This window comes from Cynara cardunculus (genome assembly GCF_001531365.2).
Source record: "Cynara cardunculus var. scolymus isolate 2C chromosome LG 3, CcrdV1, whole genome shotgun sequence".
Taxonomy (NCBI): Eukaryota; Viridiplantae; Streptophyta; class Magnoliopsida; order Asterales; family Asteraceae; genus Cynara; species Cynara cardunculus.
The window spans coordinates 5,329,006-5,354,197 of record NC_037530.1 but is presented as its reverse complement, the minus strand read 5'-3'; the positions used below and the strand labels follow the sequence as shown (position 1 = coordinate 5,354,197).

At 35.5% G+C, this 25,192-nt stretch overlaps 2 protein-coding genes across 4 annotated transcripts; both read right to left on the bottom strand.

Annotated features, from left to right (window-relative positions):
- Positions 1–514: 514 nt before the first annotated feature.
- On the bottom strand, positions 515–9,949 carry LOC112510261 (phosphoribosylaminoimidazole carboxylase, chloroplastic). 3 transcript variants are annotated; one of them, XM_025115606.1, is made up of 18 exons: positions 9,850–9,949; positions 9,202–9,267; positions 8,630–8,839; positions 8,218–8,433; positions 8,025–8,136; positions 7,174–7,236; positions 6,936–7,074; positions 4,889–4,944; positions 3,732–3,805; positions 3,462–3,609; positions 3,192–3,365; positions 2,430–2,517; positions 2,226–2,336; positions 1,876–1,973; positions 1,654–1,771; positions 1,474–1,568; positions 1,154–1,260; positions 515–828 (listed from the first exon to the last, which is right to left on the bottom strand). In XM_025115606.1, exons 2-18 carry the CDS (start codon positions 9,207–9,209, stop codon positions 735–737), a joined length of 1,911 nt encoding a protein of 636 aa, XP_024971374.1. In that variant the 5' UTR covers positions 9,210–9,267; positions 9,850–9,949; the 3' UTR covers positions 515–734. The 3 variants fall into 3 exon arrangements, with proteins under 3 accessions (XP_024971374.1, XP_024971373.1, XP_024971375.1); XM_025115605.1 differs by having other exon boundaries at positions 9,867–9,892; XM_025115607.1 differs by lacking the exons at positions 8,025–8,136; positions 8,218–8,433; positions 8,630–8,839; positions 9,202–9,267; positions 9,850–9,949 and having other exon boundaries at positions 6,936–7,103; positions 7,174–7,239.
- Positions 9,950–13,392: 3,443 nt separating this feature from the next.
- LOC112509683 (transcription factor LAF1-like) lies at positions 13,393–14,923 on the bottom strand. Its single transcript, XM_025114768.1, has 3 exons — positions 14,742–14,923; positions 14,107–14,236; positions 13,393–13,958 (listed from the first exon to the last, which is right to left on the bottom strand). Exons 1-3 carry the CDS (start codon positions 14,875–14,877, stop codon positions 13,421–13,423), a joined length of 804 nt encoding a protein of 267 aa, XP_024970536.1. The 5' UTR covers positions 14,878–14,923; the 3' UTR covers positions 13,393–13,420.
- Between the last annotated feature and the right edge of the window lie 10,269 nt (positions 14,924–25,192).

The window sequence follows — 25,192 nt, the reverse complement described above, 5'->3', positions numbered from 1 at the left end:
ACCTTTATAAACAATTATAACATATTAAACCTCATTGAATTAAAATAGTAGATTTCCCTCTTCAATATTAAGTTGTAAAGAGAGATTGTTTGTTTACCTCTTAATAGTTCCCTTAAGATGCAACATCTAAATCGTTAAGAAATAAAATTTTGTTTGACAAAAAAAAGTCTGTCTCTTAATATTTCAAAAACCCTCTAATAATTTTGCATCATTGACACCTCTTAACCATTCAACGTCCTAATTTCATTGTAAACAATTACCAAACAATTATATTTTATTTTACACTATATTATAAGAGTCTCTTAATCATTCTGCATCAGATCATTCAACATCTGTCAAACAACCCAAATTCATAAAATTTTACCTTCTCTCTCTTCTATTTTATTTTTACCAAAAAGAATCTAAAAAACTTATAGTAAACATAGCTGATAAACAGAAAATAAAAGGAAATCAATCCATAACAAGATTTAGTATTTATATATTTGTAATTGTTAAAACAGAAAATAATATTTAAAAACATTTACATTTATGAGAAAGTAATGAAGAAAATTCCACAAACAACATAGGACTTGGGACACTCCCACCATATTATTTAGTGAACAAAAACCATCCTCATAATTTGAGAAAGAAACCAATTGCTAATAGAATTCTTTCTTTCTATTAAACAGGTTGAGGTTGAGGTTAAGATTAATCTAGAAATTCAAAATTGTATTCGAAGCTTCTTACCAAGATTCTCAAGAATTCAAGTAATCTTCCCAACCCACTTTTTCTAGCCTCTCCGTCTTCTCTAATACTGTATCTCTCGCATCTTCTTGGAACTGTATCATTCTGTACATGACGGTTGAGTCAATATATGCTTTATACATAGGAACAGGTTCTGTTAGAAACCTAAAATTGAATGGAAACCGAGGAACCGAGCATATTCATCAGGAATATGGGTGTGCGTGTTCTATATTCATCATGAATAAGACTTCTATATTCATCATGATTCATGATGAATATTCATCCTGAAAAGGAACATGTGGAGCGTTGTGGGTGGTTCCCAAGTTCCTAATCAATTTTGGGTTTCTAACAGAACTTTCTTACATATATACATATATGCACACAAAAAGAAAGACATTAGCCAATTAGAGATAGAGAGGGGGAACTGAACCTTGCTTGGAGGGTAGTATCAGTGACCCCTAACATTCTAACTGCCAACAAACCCGCATTAGTGGCATTGTTTATTGCAACTGTCGCAACAGGAACACCTCTAGGCATCTGCATTACATCATGAGATCGTTTAAATCCAAGAAAAGAATGTGATTGCCCACCTCTATAATATAGTATGCAACTGATAATATAATTCGAAATCTCAATTTAGCTTGAAGATTGAATCCAACATCGCTATGTGAGCGATTTAGAGAAGCAAAAAGAGAATTAAGTTCTTGGCCATTTTTAGGAACAAGGACCCACTTTGGAGATTTTACGTACCTGTACGATTGAGAGAAGGGAGTCAAGCCCATCCAATGCAGAAGCACGTACAGGAACTCCAATCACGGGTAATGGTGTCAGTGCAGCTACCATGCCTATTTGACAGGCAAGAGGTTACTCATGCTCATCTAACCATATTCTTCTAAGTTTGGAAATTGAAATAGGAGCACAATATAAAACCTGGAAGATGGGCAGCACCCCCAGCACCGGCAATAATAACCTGGATGCCTCGCCCTCGAGCAGATGTAGCATATGAAAACATCAGTTCAGGTGTCCGGTGTGCAGATACTATTCGAACCTGCAATATATATATTATCTTAAGGTCTAATAACATCTGATACTAGTCAAATATAATGAGGTGAACCACAAATGATAACCTAACCCAAAAGATTAAGAATTAACCTCAACAGATACGTCAAACTCTTCCAAAACTTTAGCAGCTTCTTTCATCACAGGAAGATCTGAATCAGAACCCATTATGATTCCAACACGTGGAGCGACTGTGTCAAGAAAATTACGACATATGAATCAGACAAGTAAAACATACAGTGATCAAGACCAGAGAATGTAAGCCCAACTTAAGTGATTTAAGGCAGGGTTGGGTCTAGAGTCCAATGTACAGGTGGAATTTGTCTCAAAATATGTGGAAACACGGGTTAATGTTTTTATTTGGCTTGATTATGTTGTTTAGTTCCATGTATCAAAATATGCATAACTTGTAATTTTAACCACACAACCATTGGAAAACAAACCTGGACTCTCATCTGCTTTTTCTTTTAAAAATGATTTCACCCGTGTTTCCACGATCCCCATTGAAGGGCCAACAACTGTGATATGCCCCATCTTCCGTTGCTTTCGCATATCTGCAGAGTCAAGAATAATATGTTTTAGCAACTGACTGATAATATTAAAGCATTGAGCTGATCGGTTACATCAATGTTGCTTGGAAAACCTACCTGGCTTATCATACCAATGAATGGATGCTCCTGGAGTACACAATGCCCTGCTAATAAGCTGATGTGCCATAATGAAACCCGGTTCTCCCTGCACACAACTCATAGGTACAAGCTTAACCACGGTTATCATGATAGTGACATAAAAAAATGATTCTATATATCAACTATGAACATTATCAACCAATTGCAATGGCTTTCCGCCAACTTGCAATATAAGACAAGTTAAGAACTCTTGAGCAAAACTATATAAATGATCAGGAAAAGGCCCAAGACAGTAAGAAACAAAATGACATATTGTGAACGTCATTATGTCACAAGCAATCAAACATGCAGCAATCAGCTAGGTACATACACTAAAATAGATATCATTTGAAGTTTCACAGTTTATCAGGATCACGTTCAACTTTTTATTAAAAACCTATGGCGTATAGGTCTTGAGTGAGAACCTACCTCTCAATAATAGGAAAATTTCTATTAATATTCTGTTTGATCAATATAAATCATGTCGAGTTCTATCAATTAGTTTCCTTTGTGAACCAAATAAGTCGTATACAGTGTTGGCAACTCTACTTACTTTCCAGCTGTTTTTTCCTTTTAACTTCATCCTCTCTGCAGTGTGGAACAGAGCAGGAGGCCTAAGAACAGTTTCTAAAGGTCCAAAAGCAATTGATAATATCTAACAAAATTCTTCCCACTGCCTTGAGCCATTGACCACACTGATTAGTTGAATCTATTCTAAAAGCTATTAAATGATGATTTTACCTCATCTTCACCTAGAATGTTGTACATTATGGCAGCCGGAGCCTTCATTGACGGATCACCAAGAGGAAGACCAACGACTGCCCGCAAATGCTGCTCATATTGCGATGTATAGCAAGCCTCAATGGTGTGGTGCCCACTGTTATGAGGTCGAGGAGCAACTTCATTTAGTAAAATCTGTATCGAAACATGTGAGCAGAATGTTCATATAAAGCATCAGAAATATAAAGTAAGAAAATGTAACGAAAGAAATAAGAAAGAATTATTAGGAACCTCGCCATCTTCTGTCAAGAACAGCTCAACTGCAAATACACCAGCACCTTCCAATGAAGCCACAGCTCGGGAAGCAATATCAGTTGCAAGTTTCATAATCTTCCATGAATCATTAGCAGGTGCCTTAACAATGTGACAGATGTTTTCCCTATAAACAAGATTAAAGATATAGCATCAAATTATGAAATACAACTTCTAAAGTTGTATACATCATTGTTGCAGATTTAGACAAATTGATGTAAATATAACAACATTAAGACATCAACTTGCCTATGAACAGTCTCAACAACAGGATAGCATAATATAGAATCATCTCTTCCTCTTGCAACAATGACCGCAAGCTCCTAAAACGAAAGTGCCGAACTCGTTAGCTCTATCACCAAATCGAACTCATAGAAAGACAATCTGATGGGGACCCCATAAGATCCTTGAACAAATCCACACCTAATGAAAATGACTAGAGGACCATAAATAAGCATGCAATGCCAATGCCATACCAAATACTCCCTTCTTCCTTAAATAAGTGTCCACATTTCAATTTTATTTTTGTCCCAAAATAATGGTCCAGGCGGTGTTTAGAGTTGCGCCTATATGGATAAGTTGAGGCAGAGAAGATTGCGGTGGTTTGGTCACATTTATAGGAGACAGTTGCATCTCAGTGAGGAGAGTAAGTGTGACAGTCGAGGGCGAGAGAATGAGGGTAGACCGAGAAGGACGTGGGATGAACAACTGAGGTTGGACAGGGTGGCTTTAGGAACTTCCGAAGGCATGACCTTTGATAGGAGTACATGAAGAACCAAAGCTAGGGTGGTAGATTGGAGGTGGAGATATAGATGGGAGGAAGGGAACCAAAGAGGTGGAGGTAGGGGCTAGGGTTAGTGAGTTGGCAGTATAGTTTTACATTGCTTCTGTACTTGCCCCTTTCCATACTGCTTTTGCTTACTTATATACAACTCTTTCACATTTAAGTGTTCCAGATTTTCTGTTTTTAATAGTACCTACTTTTCTCTATTTCGAACATCTTTTCACAAGCTGGAGGTCTTCACGGAAATAACCGCCCTACTATTTGAGACAGAGGTAAGGTCTGTGTATATCTTGCCCTCCCCAGACCCCACGTGCGGGTGGGATTCACTGGCTCGTTTGGTTTGGTTTTTTCATATGTGTCCTCTCCCAAAAATAAGTGTCTACTTTCCTATTCTACCCTCTAACTATGAGATGGATAAATTCATTACTGCCTCTATTATTAAGAGTAATTGTCATTTAGTTAACTGAAAATGTAATAATTACACATTTCTAACACTGTATGCCATTCTCATTGTGGACATTTATTTGAGGCAGAGGGAGTAATAGACATTGAAGGAAAAAATCATCGGACATATATGGAATAATTGAACACTAAGCAACAATGATTATGATAGATTACTGACCTTAACAAAAGGAGCCCATTGCTCAGCATATAAACCATGACCATATCCTCCTAGAGCTGTAAATGAGAGAGATATTTGAACTTGTCAGTGCCAACACATGTACTAATCAATCAGGCACATGATATATCATTTGAGGCACTTTGTATTTAAAATTTATAAAGAGCGGAAGCCAGGTGAAATGCTGATTCTATAACCTCATGAGTTTGACACTCTGATGGTGGGCTGTAAAAAGCATACTAATTAGGCATGCGCCTGAATAAATAAGCAAATAGCTGCTCAACCCCTGTGTCTCCCACAGTTATGTAATGAAATTGTATTAATGTGGAATAACAGGGGTGCTTAGAGAAAGTATTTATAGGCAGAAACAAACAAGTGCTTTACAATGCTTAGCAGTACCCTTTAAAAATCACAACAGGAGGGAAGAGAAGCATAGAAGAAAGAAAGATGAGGGGATAAATTAGAAAAGTTATAAGCCTAAGCAAGAAAGAAACCTCATGTCCTTGTTGGCAGAGTGATGTACAATTTATCAAAAGTGATGATCATAGCGACAGTTGATCACAGCTAATAGGTCTATGGGCAGAGGCATTTTGTGGACCCGTTACAACATTCAGAAAGAAGGTTGTCCTACAGGCCAGTTCAGTCCTTGAGGTTGGTACAATTGTAGTATTGAAAACATGAGGAAGGATGTCTATGGGGCTAGTATTTTTTGCAACCCTTTGTAAACGCCAAAAGAGTAAAAAGCGTATCCGGGGCTATTTTACCGAGACTGCAACCGATCTTAGGGAATTACCAGCTTTTGAAATGGGTGGGTATGGAATTGACAGATTAGAGAGGATGCAAGAAGAGCATAAAATAGCCCTTTTAAGTTGTAGTGACACATCACTGAGGGTTGAAGACTTAGAGGCGGTCGTTGGAAGCATTCACTCTGATGATCGGAGGGTAAGGCGGTTAACTGATATGGTTATGGACGTGAAGGTCAATTGATATGGTCACGGATGTCATGGTGGATGTGATTGGAGTTTGTATTCAGCAAACCACTGCTTTTGATTTCCTAGCAGAATTTGGTAGAGTAGTGCATGCAGTGAATGCAACGTGAACACAATCATTACGAGCTGAAGTTGTTAAATGAAATCACCTGGCTCTTGATCCCACTTATTGAACTTCTTTCAAGCATATTGAATGACTCTGGGATAGAACCACTGCACGGGGTTGTTCTAAAGTCCCTCAACATGCTCTTAACATGGATTTGTTAGTTTGGAGAGATGTACTTGCAGCTGGAGAACATTATTCAAGTATTCTCGCCTTGAACAAGGTGAAAGTTGGGGAGCGGGTATTGATACACCCCAAAGTAGTATAGGGTGTTTAGGAGTACACCAGCTGGGAAATTAGCAATATCGTACTTCACTGATAGCAAGTTGTTAGCTGGGATAATGGGTGGTTAGAGATATTTTACTATTTGTTGCATCACTAGTTGTTAGTATAAATAAGAGGTCTGGGTGGTCTGGGAGGGTATCCTGTTTTGTGTTAAATGGGACAATCCTTTGGAGAGATTCTGGCCTCTCGAAAGCCAGAAAGCCCCCTTTCTAAGAATTCAATTAGTGAGAAGCGTTCCTCTTCCTTTGAATTCAATCTTAGATGGCCTTCATTTCAAGCCACTTGAATAAATGTAGTCAAAGAAACTGTCAAAGGATAGCATAAAAGTAGTCAAAGAAACCAACATCACTTATCAACCACAACTAGCCATACAAATTTTAAATGTAAAATTGTGTTCTAGAAGGGTCAACTACTGTACCAGCCAATGAAAAATGAAGCATTTGAATACGAGGTAGATTTAGAAAATATGAAGTTCAGCTAATTGGTATTCATATGTATGAAAAACTAGAGCCACCTAATGGATAATGAAAGGAAGAAACAAAGAGAAAACTGATAACAAAAAAAAAAACCCTTACAAATAGAAGGCACAGTTTCACAGACTCTAACACATAGTGCTAGCTACAACGTCAAGCCTAAATCTTTTGAAACCAAAAAAGATTAATAAATTACAAACCATTTATTGCAGAAGTGAGCTCCTCTTCACTTTTAGCAACAGCATTACCACGACCATCATAGGCCAGCCTTCTACTCTTTACCATAAGAGGATATCCAAATTGGTGACCTGCTCTTTTGGCACTTTCTTGGTCGTCTATCTGTCCCAGCAAATTTTGTTGCCAAACAACTAAAGTAATGTAAATTATCTTTCTCAGGTGAAGTGAAAAGGGCTTAATATATTCTTTAATGATACAGACCTGCATAAACTTGGGAAGCGGAATGCCATGTCGAGAAAAATGGACTTTTTGAAGAAACTTATCCTGTGAAGAAAAATATCTAGTCCATATTAAAAGATATCACCAGAAAACAATAGATCGGGGAAAAACACTAGCCACAAAACATCTGCAAATGAACCATATAGTATCTTAGAGATCTGAGGAGTTAGTTAGAAGACCAAAGATCAAGTAAAGTAGAAAAATAGAGCCAAGGCTATACAAAGTGAAATGCCATGTTCTATAAATTAACAAAGATATCAAAATAGATATCTAGATGAATAGAAGGCCAAAGCTCACAAGTTATCTATTTCTGGGAAAAAATAGAGATGGGCTACAAATTCCCATGATTCTTATGAAGCCTTAATATGAGCATCCTTTGTGTTCTCAGTCCTTTCTTGCAAAGTCGTAAGGTAACGCCCACCGACAACGCCTTATATACACCACATGGCATACCATTGACAATCCTACAAACAATATACAAAATAGAACACCAGTCCCCTTTGTATAACTAGACAAGCATTTTTTTTTATCAAACTATGGTAAATGGTATATACCTAAATGAAAATTTATACTTAAGTTGAAATTACATGAACAGCTAAGTTGAAAAAATATGGCACCATAATACAAAATCAAACAAGAACGCCCTAACCTAAAGAAAACTTGTGTGCCTGTTGCTAACCATAAAACTTTTTGTATTATATGCTTGAAACCATTGTCCTTTAATGTTTTACCGAGTTTAACTTTCGTTGAATTGCATAAATATTAACTTATAGAATTTGAAATCCAACATAATTATTTAGGCAAAGTTAGAGATGACAGCATAACAAACATACCTGGATAATGCGAATGGTAGAAGCTTTAGGCTGGCAATCTACCCCTTGTTTTTCAAGCTTCTCCAAAGTGTCAGCATCAACATGCTCAATTTCAACCGTCAATATTCCACACCTACACAAACAAGTTGAGTGAGTTTGGGACATGTTGATCAGAGTCACATAGATTTATCGAGCAACAGTTTCAAACTCCAACCTCTTAGCAAATTCTTCGACTGTGGTGCTATCATCATAGCTTCCCACCATATGATGGTGGCATATGGAACTTGCAGGGCAGTTCTTCATAGGATCCAAAATATTGACTTTAATAGCCATTTGGGAAGCAGCTTGGCAAAGCATGCGCCCTAACTGTCCTCCACCCAAAACACCGACAATTTTTTCAGACAGTCCATGATCTGGTGTATTCTCCTTCCTACATCATAGGCATGATTCAAGGTCATGTCGTGTCATGGAAGGGTACAAAACATATTACTAACTGCGAATAGTAAATATAATTAGTAATTATAAGCATCCAAGTTTCCATAGTTTTGAAGATTAAACAGGGAATGGATGTTTGTAAGGTTAGAAATCCTAGCTTCATTACTCTACACACAAAAATGTTCTCTAACCTGTGTGAAACATCGTTTTCCGATGATGCGCAACAAGTCATGCTCCGAACATTTTGTTGGTTAGTCATCGAACATGAAGGGAAAGAGACGCTGCTGAAGTTCCTGTATGCTCCAAACTGAAGTAGAGAACTTCGGTTGGAACAAAAGGCTGAAGTAAAACCAACTTGATGGATGGGACCGTTGTGAAGAAAACTGCTTGGGCTCAGCATCCTTGTCACAACACAGTAGCAGAAGGTAAGTTTTCATCTCTAGTCAAAATATTTAAAGCATTCCCTTCACCCTTAAGATCATGTTTCCTTTTAGGGGGTCTTCAACAAGAAATGCAATGTTCGCTTTCTTGGAAACCTTTAAGCAAAGTTGCCCATTTCCCCATATCAATCATTACAAGGGTAGTTCTGTTCAATTTTTTTCACAAAATTTTACTTTTGTTTGATCATAGGAGTTCTATCTCTGGGAATCAAGGGCTTTTGACTAGTAGTTAATAACTTTTCACATGCTTGGAGGGCTAAACTTTGCATTTCTTGTGAGTCAGGGGAAGTATACATATAAAAATCAAAGTAAACATTACTTACAAATACATAAATCTGGAAATATCCAACAATTTATGAACTGAATGTTCTTAAAAGATCCTCAAACGCCTGTAACAATGTGACAACAAGATTTAATAACTATCCCTGACCCCAAACATAACACAAAATTATGCAATAAAATGTGACAATTTCTGAACTAAATTTTGTTTTGTAGTTACTCCCGGAACAACATTCCAAAGAGGCTTTCGAATTAAACAGTAAAATCACCATTCTGGCTTTGAAAACAGAATCTACAAGGAAGCTTATATATGACCACCGGAAAAGATGAATAACTATTAACATGTAACACCATATTAAATGTTAATTATAAGAATCTCGTTCCCGAACTAAATTTAACCTAAAAATCTGAAACCAACCCCATTTAAAACAATGCATGTTCACCAGAACTAGTCCATCTCCCATAACTTTTTAAAAGAATGCCCGAATAAACTCTAAATCGTCTGGAAAACGAAAAATGGAATGAAGAACGTAGAATAAACTCCGAATACACAGAAAACATGTGCAATCAAACTTCTCAAAATCCTTCCTTTATAAAATCAGCTATCCAGTCCAAAGTACAAAAGGAGGTTCCAATGGAAATCGAAACAACAAATGAAGTTGAAAGAATTGGGGAAACATAAGCTCATTTACTTGTGAAGAAGACTTGCCGATTGTTAGAGTTGCTGAACCACGCAGCCGTGATATATGCCGTCGTTATTCGTGAAGAGAAGTGAACGATTCTGAGAGGTAGTAGCCGAGCCAAGGAAGACAGCACTCGAATTTAAGATTCGTATGATTAAAAGAATAAAAGGGCAAAGTCAATCCTGGGCTGATTCTTCTGACTATAGTATGGAATATGGATGAGCTTATCCAATTAAGCCATGGGCTTAATAGTAAGCCCAAATGATATCTATAGACTATAATTAAGCTTAAGCCCATTAAAACTCATAATTTTATTATTTTAAAAATAAAAATAAACAATTACATTTAATTATAGTTTTTTTTCCCTTTCATATGAAATAAAATTTATGAATAAATCACAAGGGTGGTGTCTGATTGGTTTGAGCTTGACTCAAAGGTCAAAACTACCAGGAGGTCTTAGGTTCAAATCCAATAAGGAATAAAAATCCCCTTGTGGCCACGAAGGTTCAAATGCGGTGACTTCGGGCTATCTGCAAAGCAGGTGGACGTACTGGGATTAGTCGGCTCGCATAGCAAGTTAGATATGCAGGTTAATAAAAAAAAATTATGAATACTTATGAATAATTTGGTATATCTAGACGGAACTTCAAGTTTGGTGAGTTTAATTTGCTACAAACATTGTAATGTTTGGGCAAATTGCATGAAAAAGTAACGTACTTTAACTTGATTCCTATTTTGAGTATCATACTTTCAAAACTTCAATTTTAGTATCTAAGATGTAAAGTTTTAACATTTAAGTACTTGGGTAACCGGTTGAAGCATTAAGCGGTTATCATGCTGATGAGGCGAGTGATGTGGTATTTAACTCAATATTATTTGTTGACGTAGTTAGTGACATGGATTTTTTTAATCTAAAATTAGTCTTCAACCAGTTACCCGAGTACTTAAACGTTTAAAACATGTACTTTTCAGATAAACATGTATTGTCATTAAAACATGTATTAATTGTTAAATATGATCAACTTTATTTCAGATAAACATGTATTGTCGTTAAAACGACACAAAAAACAATGCTACGATTAATGGGTAAATTGGAAAGAAAAAAAAATAGAAAAAATGAACTAAAAGTACGAAGGGGACAACAATAAATTTAAAAGTAATCAAAGGGCTTTTGGCCTAGCACCCTAAACATTTCAACTTCATCAAGTTTTGGTTTAGGTTTGGTTTTAAAACTATATAAAAGCACCCTTCAAGATTCAACGGGTGCACCGTTACAGTCGATAAAAAAATATCCGTTACAACGAACCGAATTGAGCGAGGGGCCGTGCACCCTCTACTCGCGTAGTAGGTCCACCCCTGATCGTAGCCATAAGCTTCAACTTGTCAAAGTTTATAATATGTGTTTCCTTATATACACCCAAAACTTTACGAAAATAATCATCCATGAATGAAACAAAATACTAACCTCCTTCAAGAGATTAGGAGTCCCCAAACCACATAATCGATATTATGCCTGTCGTGTATGTTTACCGACACCAAACGACACTCGTGTTTGTATGCGTAACACATAGTTGGTATACAAATCCGAACTCCCGAACTTATCATGATCAATTGAAGCACCGTTACCTTCCATCAATGTTTTGCAACCAAGTTGGAACCACAAATTTAGTCATCGATGGTACATACCTCACATCTGAGATCGTATGTATGAATGCAACCATCAAACATCTTGATTCTAATGTACAAACACATGTTGTAGTGCTATCAGCAATGAGAATGTTTGTTTTTGGAAAAAGGTGCCGATGAATTAAACACAACCAATAATGCATCATGATCTATGACAAATGAATATAGGAACCTGAGTATTGCGGATGTAGTGACATTTGGGTCAAACCAGTAGAGAAATGGTTAGGTGACCAATTTGAACGAGGGAAATGGTCATTTGAGCTAATTTCTCTATTGTATACAAGGGGAGGACCATATTTCAGTAAAATTAGCATCAACGATCTCGTAAGTTACTAAAAGATGAAAAGAGAAAGATAACCAATGAAAATGGACCTAATTGTCTATTTTTCATTGCATTGTGCAAGACACGACGTCATGCAAAGCAACTTGACGAGGTCGCAAAACATGTACCGCGAGTTGCTCTGCTTTCCAAGTTACATCACATGTGAACCCAAGTTGCATTCAAGAACGCTGACATTGCACCATACCATCTACCCGTCTGCATGCGACTTGCAATCTGAGTTGTAAGTCGCACATGAAGTTGCTTATGCCCAATAGAGTTTGTATCACTATTTTCAACTTTCAACATAAGTGGCGAACCTAGAAACTTTTAGTGGCACCATTTGACTATAAAAACAAAGCTATAAATGTTCTTTTTTAATAAAATCATCATTGGCTTGTTGGACGGTTTATTTGCTTCTGTATTTGAGGTCCTATGTAATTCGAGTATTTTATTCTAACTTTTTTCAGAAACATAATGAATCTGAAATAAAAAGGCTAAAAACTAGGGGTGCACAAAAAACCGTCAACCCGCAAAATCAGCCCAATCCAACCCGCTAACAACCCAATTAAACCCAACCCGCCAAACCGCCCACCCGCCAATTAGGAGGGTTGAAATTGGGTTGGGCCTAGCTCAACCCGACCAACCCGCCAAACCGCCGCTAATATATAATTTTTATCAAATTTCATATATTTATATATATATATAGATGTTTATTATGTATATATATATATACTAATAATGTATAATATTTATTGATATTATGTTTGTATTTCATTTTAGCTACACATATAGGTTATCAAAAGAGATTTACGATCAAGGAATGATGATCAATAATCTAATTAATAAAAGAAAATTATTGAAATCTTTTTTGCAGCAACAACAAATTGATATGTCGGAGAATATAAACGATACTAATAGATATTTTGTTGACGAATCCATCAATCTAAATACCCCGTCATTTGATGTTGTACTTTAGTGGAAATAAAATGTTTAGTTATAGCATTTCGCTACAACAACATTAGATCTTATAGGATGCCTAAAATGTCTAAGCGTCCTAATATGATTCTTTATAGGACGAAACAAGAAAAATGTTTTATTTAAAAGAGTTACAATATGTTTATAGAATGATTTTGGACGTCCTAACAAATTCTATGATGCTTTTAAAATAAAGTATCATATTAGTTATTTTACACGACACAACTTGAAAAGTGTATATGAACATAAGTGTCCTATAAATATATGAGTTTTAGGGACACTTCTCAAAATATTTATATAAAATAACTAATACGACATTTTATTTAAATATCATTCTAAAACACTTGTTGAAGCGTCCAAAAAAGTCATGTAAACCTATTGTAACTTTTTTAGATAGGACGCTTTATAATATGGTCTATAAACTTAAGTTTTATGAATTATTTCATTCGTCAAATTTATATAACTACTAGTCCGCCAACCCAACCCAACTCGCCTCAACCCGCAAGGGTTGTGTTGGGTTATACTTTTGAATGAGTTGGGTTGGGTTGAGATTTTTCCAAACCCCGCCATAATTGGTTATTACTCACCCTCCCCATTTTACATATACAAGTCTTCTAAGTTGAAAGCTCCAGAAGTGAAGTTGAAAATTTGATCAATTTTCATCTGGGTATGAAACATATCTTCGTTCGAATAATCGCTCAGACAGTTCACGGCCTCACTGCTGTCTGTGGATCCTTCATTTGATAGCAAACCATGCACAGGGGTTTCTTGGTAATTTGAGGTGCCATTGCTAATGCTGTCCTTGCATGCTGAACTCTGATGTCCATGAAATTCTTCTAGGCTAAGCCAGTCTGCAAATAAAATCTTTGGTAATTTGTTGATCTGAGCTGGTGGGGCCGGTTGACCTGCGTCAGCAGATGAACGGTTCGCGAGATCCGATGAATCAAAACTTGTGTTTCGTGTAATCGAGTTCATGTATGATGAAGAGGATTCTGTATGTCCGTTTGTGTACTCAGGTTTAGGTTGCGCTTCAAGATTTTCAGATTTTGCTACTTGCTTCTTCAGGTAGGAATGCCAATGATTCTTTATCTCGTTATCAGTCCGGCCAGGCAGATGTTGTGATATTAGAGACCACCTGATTAGTGTTATGTCAGTGCTCGTCGCTGATTTATAACGTTTACAGAGGTAAATAACTTTTTTTTTACTGAAAAACGATCTAAAAATGCTAAAAGAACCAAAGAAAGGCCCGAAAGCAGGCAGCCTATATCATAATTGTTGCTTACTTGTTGCCTAAAATGCCATGAAGGGCGAGGACAGTTTCTTCTTCTTGTGAAGAGAATGCCCCTCTCTTTAATCCTGGTCTAAGATAATTAATCCACCTTAATCTGCAACTCTTTCCGTTCCTTTGCAGACCTGAATGTGTTGGTATAAACTATTAGAATCAAAGGTCATACACATAAAAATACGTAAAAGATAACGAAAAAGAGAAAACAGCATAAACATAGTTCAGTGATTTGTCTATATTCACTTTTCGGTCCTTAGTTTCTTAGTTTATGTATATTTCATGAATGAGTTGGCACAATCATAGAAGAAAGACTCCCCTATCATAAGAAGAAAACAAGATAGTAAATAGATAAGACATGTAAACTGTCATTTTTAACTGTTTGACTGTCATATCTGTTTTTTACTACAATTGGATACTTGAAATTGTAGACCGGTTTACAGTCCAAATGAGATTGTATCCAACATAAGCAAGAAGATGACTGAAGTTAACATATGGGTATTTTTTTCCGAAGGCACAAATAGTCATGATCAATCTCTTTCACTAGAACATTTTATAGTTACTACATCTTATTGACTTGAAGCTAACATAATCAACAGTAGTGTTGAAGAATGAGCACATTGAGAGTAATATTACCTGCATTGATGGGGACGGCACTCCAGCAACCATGACCATAGTTCACCACGTAATCTCTTAGCTTTTGGTCCTCATCAGGAGACCATAAACCTTTCCTATGCTTTAGCTTTGGCTTCTCTGATGGCTTGCACCTCATTATGTTTCAGGTAAACGGATTTAATACCACATAATATAAGATATGAATTATGAGCGAAGTAAAAGCCAAGACTGGAGAATGAGAAGAGAATTTGATGTTGATGATACTATGAACAGCTGACTTTAGATGGGTTGGCATTTAAAGAGAATGACAGGCCATTTTTTGCATCAGAAAAAGATTTTAAATTCCACCAAAATTAAAAAAGAATTGTGCGAAGACTTGAAACTAATATAGATTAATGTCAAACTCAAGTAGACTTTCTAGAAAACAAAAAACATACATTCATTCCTCTTCTTTTTTCTTTCTCTATATTCTCATGACTTTTGGATTTATTTATGACAATAGCATTATTACTCTTGGAATCTAATAGAAGCATCATCAAGCAGTTGACAAATGATTGATTAACTACCATATGCAGAGAATCACATATAAATAACATTAACCTACACTTGGTGTGTTAGGCATGCAAGTTCTTTAAGTGCTCAGAAACATGCAATAATATATACAATTTCTAACCAAAGAAGCTTAAACCAAACCGAAGTAAATCTCACTAAAAATAAACCCGTCTCACAGGAAAATCTAAAATATCAACGGAAGTTTGACTGTTGTATAAAAGAACCTTTACTTATTACCCCTTGGAGTACAATAATGCGCATAATTCTTGCTACTGAAAGTCTAACTAGTCCTTGCCAATCAGAAACTTGATTTGTTTATTTCAACAAAAATGATCAACAACTTCAGTTGAATATTTGTATTCCTACCCATCAATCTTTTGCTGGTATAAAGAAATACATATTAAAGAAATAGGATCAAGTTCGTTGACAATGACCTGGTGAGATGGACAGCATATGATCATAAGCAATCGCTTTAGCGTGCGACTTTCTCTATGTTTTATTTGAAAGTCTTTTGTTTTATGATAATCAACTTGCACCTAAGTATATTATTAGCCTTTTTTTATTCCAGTATATTAATTAATGTTTTATTTTATGTAATATCACATGTGACCTTTATTTCATATACATGATATTTGACATTCCAAATTCTTTCAGGTAGGCCTAGCAATTGATTAATAGTTACTGCTTTAGAGAAAATTTAATACCTCTAACCTTGCTCCCAGTCTAGCTTGAGACCATCACATGCTTGCACATATAAGCAATAAAATTACAGTGGTTATAATACTTTTACCTCAAGGTTTTTGACTAGTGATATGATAAATAAGAAACTATAACAATTCAAGTTTTTACCACCAGAACATTTTGTCACACAACTTAGGCGGGAATTCTTTATTTCAGAAGATAATCTTTATAGAAATGAAGACATCAGCATGCTTCCTTATGCCAGACCAGAAGAACTATGAAGGGACACGTAGCATGGCATCTTTTTAATTTCTTTAAAGATTATGATTCAATATTTATAAAGATTTTATTATGATGATAAGAAATACTGTGATTTAAATAGAGGGAGGTTGAATGTCAATGGCTTTACTTTAATCCAACAGGCATTGTCAACCAATAAACAATATCCTTCTGTTCTAAACACATTAAATATTAGAAATAATGTCCTGTTTGGAATCTCTTAAAGTGAACACCAATGAAAACTGTAGTTGAAATGTTCAAAAAATCCTGGTGTTTTTAAGAACTCATCTCCACCGACCGACTAAAGCCTGAAGCTTGAGGTCAGCAATTACTAGAATTTATCAGATGTTCAGGCATTGATCGGGAATGCATTAGTTGTATTTTCTGTGCTACAGACAATGCATTTTAGGATTAATTCTGGTGCATATGTTCAGTTCTGATTAAAACTGACATCAAGCTACCAGGATCTATCAAGAGTTGACTGTCATCAATCATCATTTGATCATATCACTTATGTCCATCCAAGAACTTAATAACAAAATCTCATTAATTCGTAGTTGTCTAAAATATGACATGAAAATTAAAAGAAAGAGTTATTCAGGGGTCACAATCTAATGCAGTTATTAATTCTCTTATACAAAATGTGTACTCAAAATAATTTCTACACATATGATTTCATTAACATATTAAGAACAACCAACTATCATGTACCTTCACCTCATTTAATTTGAAAGAGATCGACTATCCATTTCCTATGACTGCCACAGATTTCGATTTCGCCATCATCTGGAGTATTCAGGAGAAAAACAAATTACTCATACTGTCATATAAGTGTCAAATATAGAAAATGAATTTTTGCATAAGCACCTAATCCACATTAATGTAGCAAATCTTTTGCTTTCTTACTGTCATTACAGCATAATATCCAAAATAATATAGGGATTAATGTACCTGCTTACAAAGACCTCTCACAGCTTATTACTATTACTCTTGCTTTGTTGAACACATGTGGAGACAGAAGTGAGATACAGACATTCTGAACAGTCATATTTGCCTTTTTTTGTGCAAGCTCACCATTATTCTTGTGACAATGTCGAATAAGTACTATGGTCTGCAAGAATGAACTATGCTGGAAGCAAAATGTGAAATATAGATGCAAAAAGACCATCATGTTTTGCATATTTTGTCTAAAATGACTCATTTTTTAGTAGCGTTCTTGCATTTTTGCAAGGATGGTCTGTTTGCAATAAAAAGCCAAATACAACGGTTTAAAAAGTCAATAAACAAAATGGAATACAATTAAAATGAAATTTCATGTTTTATTAGCTTTTGCACAATATGTTGGCACAACTTGACAACTCAGGGACATAAAAGGCCATATTGAATTAAGCCTAACTGCCCTCAAGGTTATAGAGATCCTGATTTAGATTGGCTAGGGGTTGATACAGAGTACAAGTCATCACAACTATACATTTTTACATCATTAATGTTGAAGTTTGGACATACATTTTCTTCAAAGATCAAATCATAAGTCATATTCCACATCTTGATGCTCAAGGTTCAGTTGCAGACTACTCATTCTTGATCCTTCTTGCATGTCACTAATGTATGATCCCCCATTTATAATTGTTTCTTGAGAGCTAGAAGCACGGTAAAATCCATCCCCGGAACTGGTAACTCACCTGAACTGTTAAACTCATGAAACTGGTCTAGTGAAATCCAGTCAGCAAATATAATCTTTGGTGGGATTCTAAGAGCTGATTCTTTTAAATAATCTGAAGGCTCAGCATCAGTTGATAATTCTTCCATGTATCAAGATGACTTGAGATTTGAACCTCCTCTTGTTGGCTTCAAAGATGAAGCTGAAGAGGATGCTTCATCCAATGTGTCCGAAGACATAGGATGAGCCTGTACGTTTTCTAAGTTGTCATAGTTTTTCTTCAGATACGAATGCCAGTGATACTTTATCTCATTATCGCTCCTCCCTGGTAAAAGCCGTGACATCTGAGACCACCTAAGAAATTTTAAGTCTGCATCTTGTTAGTTTCTTAGGGATATAAATGATATTAATCTTGATATGAAGCAATAACTTTACCATTCAGAGTCCAGTCTTTTACATCTTTTTCATATTGGTCGTCTTTTTGGCCACATAGATGCTAGTGGTATATACAAAAAGATATCTCTCACCAAGACATAAAATAGAACTTAGCAGCTAGATTGGATGTGAGGAATTGAATTATTCAAGATATCAAGTTAACTTGAACCATTGCATTGTTACATTTATTTACTTTTTGTTTATGGGGGTTCTAGTTTAGTTGCTCATTTAGTGATCTCTTTGAGGATTATACTTAAATTATGGAGGTTATGATCAATAGAGTAATTATTTATCGAATTATAAAGAAAATCAGTAGGAAAATAAATCTAAATTGGCAAAAAGGAATGAAACCTGGGTTCTCTAGGTTGAAAAACCAACCCTACCGCTATTTAAGATGATTGATGCATATTTTTTCATTTGTATAGTAATTAACAGAAGTTCTATGGTGCTACACGACATCACGGGCCACCACCTAGCTAAGTCCATCCCTGATACCCATAATGTCATCCTTCAAGGAGGAGGTTCATAGAAGTGCTGAAGAAAACAAATAAGTTGCTTAACGTAAGGTACCAACACTTCCAAAATATTGAAACAAAAATCTCATACATGATGCATGCTTACTTATTGCCTAACATGCCATGAAGTGTTAGGATGACCTGCTCCTCATGTGTGGTGAACATCCCTCGCTTTAATCTTGGTCTTAGATAATTAGTCCATCTTAATCTGCAACTCTTTCCTTTCCTTTATAAACCTGTGTTGATAAAAACACAAAGTCAACTTCAAGAGTGTGTCTGCATTTGCAAGAAAATGTAAATCCTTCATCATCAAACACTCGCTTGCAGGAGGGGGTTGATCTTCCAAAACATGAGCTTTGACAAGCACAAACGTTGAGCGTAGAAAATATGCATCTTTGAACAGTTAAAACATTAATATACATGTATAGAATTTGTAAGCAGGAATATACCCACTTTAGAATTTCAAGAAAAAAGACGACATTATGTTATCTGGCATATTACCAATGTACTCAAACAGACTCCTAGACTCAAGACACAAGTTGTCACATAGCTTTGATGATAACTTACCAGCATTAATGGGACAGAACTCCAGCAGCCAAGATCAGTTAGAAGTGAGACTTTCAATTGTTACCCTGATGTTTCTATAAACAATTATACTACAGCAGAAGGTTCTATTAATTGTTCCCTTCAAATCCATGCATAAATAGCCATCCCATTCAAAGAATTTGAGTTAGTCTGTATATTTATGCATTATATGTCTATTCAGCAGGTTTAAAGAAGTTTTAGGAGGCATTACTAGAAGTTACAATTCATAATTTCCTGACAAAAACTTTCCAGTCTACACCGGAGCACAAATTCAAGGATCCAACTTATGTCTGAATTTAGGGGAATAGAATGATAGTTTTTCCTATCTTAATCTTTTCCTGTCTTTGTTTTTTCTTATAACATTGCCAACCTTCTTGTTTGTACGTACTGCTGAAAATTTACAAGATACAACAAGAATTCAAGTAACATGTAGGCATAAATGTGCGCTAATGTTGTGGGTTGATTACTCATTTCATGCAACTACAATTATGTGTGATTATATATCCTAAGAAGGATGCCTGATAAATGCAGAAAAAAAAAATAACGAAGGAAGCCTTGAACAAGTATTCTCAACTTCTCTAGTCCAAGAAAAGTCACCTCTAATTTTGGTTCAAGGTTGTTTACTGACTTTTTTCATTTCTATATTACACTTGCATAAAGACAAAATAAATGCTTAAATCCCTTGACGAATAGCCAATATGGTGCTCTGGCTCTTCAAGGGAGAGAAGGTTAAAAGAATTAAACGCCTTCAGTTAACTCATGGGAATTGACTACTAGATTAATAGAGTATTCACACCATATACATACATACACCTAAGACTTGCATACAAATTCAAAAAGTGAAATTTGGATACATGTCATGGGCACGGACCAGTCCTAAAAAATCTGGTCTGGGACCAGTCCAGTCAATTTAAATCCTAGTTTTGTGGTATAATTGTTAATATACATAATTCTTTAAATTCTAGATACAAGAAAGGGACAATTGACTTACTGTACAGAAATCCCAATGAGTAAGCAGAAGATTAATGAAATCACAAGAGCCAAAGCATGGATGGTTTGTCATTTGCTACGTCAGTACTGACTGGACCAATATTCATTTTTTTGTTTTTATTTTAATTCGAATGAAAAAACATGCATTTTTTTGCCAGAAAAAAAAATGCATTATGTAGGAAAAATAAACACAAGCATGGATACCTCATGTCATGCTCGTTTTGTTTATCACTCAATTACCTACCTAAAAGTACCAAATAGACTTTTGTGTCAGGGCTTTTGGCTTTTGACACCTAATAATTATTTGCAAAAAAACCACAAATATACATGGAAACAAGCAATCTTCGATACTTCCAGAACCAGCACGAAAAAAATTTAAATGTTGAGGTGTTAACTCGATCATGGTTCAAAAGAGATAACAAACCAAATAACAGGTCAAAGTATATAAACTTCAAATGTCAACTTCCATAACATTCATCGTCTATCAAATGAACAAAATCTACCCTTCTCTTAAAACTATTTAGAGGAACCAACAACTACATTATATATTCACCCGACTTCCTCCTTCATGCTTTCTCTCTCATTACAAAGAGTTTGATAGACAATTGCCATGATCTTTTTTCTTCCGAATCTTTAATTGAATCCACTTACACATACACAAGCCTGCAATCAAATGGCAATTTTATATCTTAATAAGTTACCTCCAATCATTCACCTTGCTTGATTGCCGGTTGACCCAAAAAAGCTTAGGCTTTTGATAGAAGATAAAGAAGAGGATCTCAACCAATCCAATCAGGTCATGCTAATTGACTTATTTGTTTATTCTCCAATTCTAACTATTTTTTTTAATAGGTTCCCTTTACGAGACTAGGACCCTGATGAAATAACCAGTGTGGATATCTACTTACGCATAGTTCCCACGCACCAATTTTCAAACCCTCCACTGTCAATTTTGTTTTCCTAGACATGATAGAATATTGTTCTACTCAAGTTACCTTTAAACTACTTTTGTGTTAAAAATCTAGTACTTGCTAATCGATATCAGATCAAAACTATCAAGTATGTAATAATCTCTTTGCACACATTGTGCATGTCCAAACCGAAGATCAGTACAGTCAGAAGTTCATAAATTAAAGATTTCCAGTAAATGCATACAATTAACGTTTTCTTGTTTTGTATTCATGTTTTTCCATTCCTCAGTTCAATCACTAACAAAAAAGAACATGCCTTGCAAATAGAGTTAAGTTTGTTTGTACTTCAAGCATAAAATTATGCATTTCTGCGTATGTAATGCACCTTCAAACGGTTGAAACAGATGATGCCTTAATCCTCAAAGCATCCCTCCATGACAAAGTTAACAATTTTTCTAAAATTCATTCGGCCAAGCACCAAATACGAAAGCATGGTGTATCCGGGACTCATATTTTCTCTACTGGATAACACTGTTTGAATAAGACAACCGTGTGGAATGTGATGAATGATGATCAGATGGTACCATGGTATGCTTATGACAGGCATTAAGATATATGTTGGAATCCCTCAAACAGGCCTAAAAAAACCCTAATAATTCACATACCAATGTTTGTGGTCAGCTGGTGCTCTGAATTGGATTGGTATAAGATAAGGGGAACAGTAAGGTCTCGCAGTTTTAAGAAGGCATTGAACCTGATTTTGCTGTTGGAGAGTCCTTTCAAGGTTTCTACCAAACATGACTGATTCTTTCGATTAATAATAGCTGAGTGATCTGTTGTTATTAATGACGTTAGAAATTTTGCCAATGGTATGCATATAAACAATAACATTATTGAATCGATTTGTTTCTGTAGAAATGGATAATGCGTATAATTAATCATGCACGGCAGATGTTTGATCAAATGTCTGAGAGATGTTGTACCATGAGATGCCGGTAGTATGGGGTTCTGCAGCAAATGCTACCTATCTGCTTGGGATAATGCCAGAGAGAATCTCGTCCACAAAAGTGCAGTCATGGAACACCAAACAAACAGAAATATTTTGGTATATGCCAAACCGTGCTTGTGGATCCAACCACGTAGAGATAGCCAGCCATCTTTGCAGGTGAATTATCCAATCGGAACTTTACGAGGGAAAAAAGAGGGGGGGGGGATTGTTCGTTTTTCACCGGTGACGGTCGATGGTAGGCCCTTCTAACATTTGGGTTGGCCGGCGCCGTTTGCTGTCCGAGAAAATGGTTGTAGGGGCGTTTGGGATTCGTTATAAAAACAACCTGTCAGAATTACGATCTTCTTTTAATAAATAATTTATATCGGTGTCGAATTGATAATAATTTTTTTTTATGAAATTAAACCTTCTGAATTATAATAAATTGATAAATATTTTTATAAAAAACATAATTTATGTCAAATAAGTAATCTCAAATAACCCTTAATAATTACTAATGTTACTGTAATATTTTTAATCCTTCCGATAACAAAAAAATTGTAAGGTATAATTTTTTAATAAAAAAATATTTTATGTCGTATTATGCTTTTTATTGTTTTATAAAATATGTTTATAAAAATTAAAGGGTCGTTTACCCAAACACTTATCTGGTAAGATTCAATATTATCACTTATTTTATCAGGTAAGATTTTAGTTCATCAAAACGGCATTGTATGCAACAATTTATGCGGTTAAGATAAGTGTTACCCGGGTAAGATTCTCGGTCCTTGCCATTACTTTTTTTTTGTAAGGGTGTCCGGGCCAAAGCCCGACTAATCCCCGACAAATTTGGAGGCTAAACATGGCCCCACTTAAATGTCGCCAACACTCCCCTCCCAGGGCTCGAACTCGGGTTCATGACTATGTCATGCCCAAGCCTTTACCACTAGGCTGGAAGGTCTTTGACTCCTTGTCATTACTCTTACCGGATAAGATTCTCAATCTTTTCCATGTTCATCCAGTAAGGTAATATAACTTAACAAATGTTTATTAGATAAACATTTGATAAACGGCTCCTAAATCAATATTTAATAAAAATTTAGTTATAAAACATATAAATAGTCCTATCAGTAAGAGTAAAGTGCGATTTTTTGGTCTATGTGGTATGTTGTTTTTCTTGGTTTAGGCTCTTACAAAAATTTTATTGTAAGAAAACCCTCGTGGTATGTGAAAGTGATTGGTTTGGTCCCTGAAACTAACTGCGTTAAGTTCCCTCCAGTTAAACCCTCTCGTGTGACTTGCGCACGAGGATATTATTGTCATTTTGTTCATTTCTTTCTTTTAACAGACGAACTCTCTCTCTCTCACTATCTCTCTCTTCTTTTAGTTCACCATCACCATTTGGTATAAGACACAAGCCAAAACAAATCGATCATTACAAAATCGGTGTTGACTTCCAAACATTCAAAATATAATCCCAAGATTGGACACAAACATGTTAAATTCCAAATTCAAACTTAGACCTTAAATCAAAATCAAACCTACGTCACAAGTTCATATGGAGGTCTCCAAGTTCAATGTCATGAAAGCTAACTGTAATTTCCCCCAAATACACAACCTCAACTATAGGTTTGATTTGCAAACAAGAAAGAGTGATCAGAGATAAGAATGGGGGCCACAGACCGTCGGAGATGAGGGGAAGAACGGCATTCCTTCGGTTAATGAGAGGGACAACTGGAGTTAGCGAGGGACCAAAACAAGTCGATTGGACTTGACAAAAAAACTAACTTCCATTAGTAAGAGGGACAAAAACAAGTCGATATTGCATACATCAGGAGCAAAATTGAAAATGAAGATTAAGAACCAGTTTTATTAAAAATTAACCAGAACTTGCTCTACTTTTTTATAATTGTGTAAATATTTACGAGTTTGTTTCCACCGATCAACTAGATGATGTAATTTTTTTTTCTACATGGTTCATTAAGTTTAGAAATTTGGCTAACGATCATAACTTGTACGAAATAAATAACGTCTAAACCCGAGATCTTATGTCATATGTAGTTGGTTAAGCTTGGTCATCTTGTCACTTGATCATAACTTGTGAGAAGTGCGAAGGTTTTTTTTCATAGTTATCCGTCATGTTGTTATAAAGGACTGTTTTTTCCTTAATTGTCGGTTTTATGAAAGTTTGATTTTTTTTTAAATTATAATAAAAAATCTAATAAAGTTTAATAATTAAACAAATTATGACATGCATAGTAATCCAATGGACATAACCAACCCTACACAATTAGGCAAGTTTTGTATGTTTTAGGAAACTAAGATAATTTTTTGAAGTGTGTACACACGCGTCAAATGCTATAAATAAACTTACATATCATTCTTATTTTTGGTGAGGTTTGAACCCCTGACCTTATATGAGGCCAAAGACTACAATACCGCTAGATCAAAGGCTCTTTGGTAAATAAGATAATTGTCTATGTATGTTTTCAATATTTGAAGGTTTTATGCATGTTATGTGTTTACTCTTTTTTAAACTCTACTATAATATGAAACCTATATTATGAAATCACGTAAAGGGCATCGATAATCACAATGGTGTTTGCGGTGTGTGTGTGTCCACAATGTGAGTGTCGGTATATGTTTTCCCTTTAGACTGTGGGTATTGGTATATGCTGGAAAAGCCCATATGGTATATATGAGTAGTGTCGTACCTTAGAAAATCCCATTTGTGTCTATACGGAAAATAAGATCTCATGCAACTATATATCTTTTTGTGAGCATAATTTTTTAACAAAAAATTGTATTTGAGTGAGACGAACGTTGTTATTTTCGCCACACAAACGATAAGGCAACCACTGCTTCTCAAGATTCAT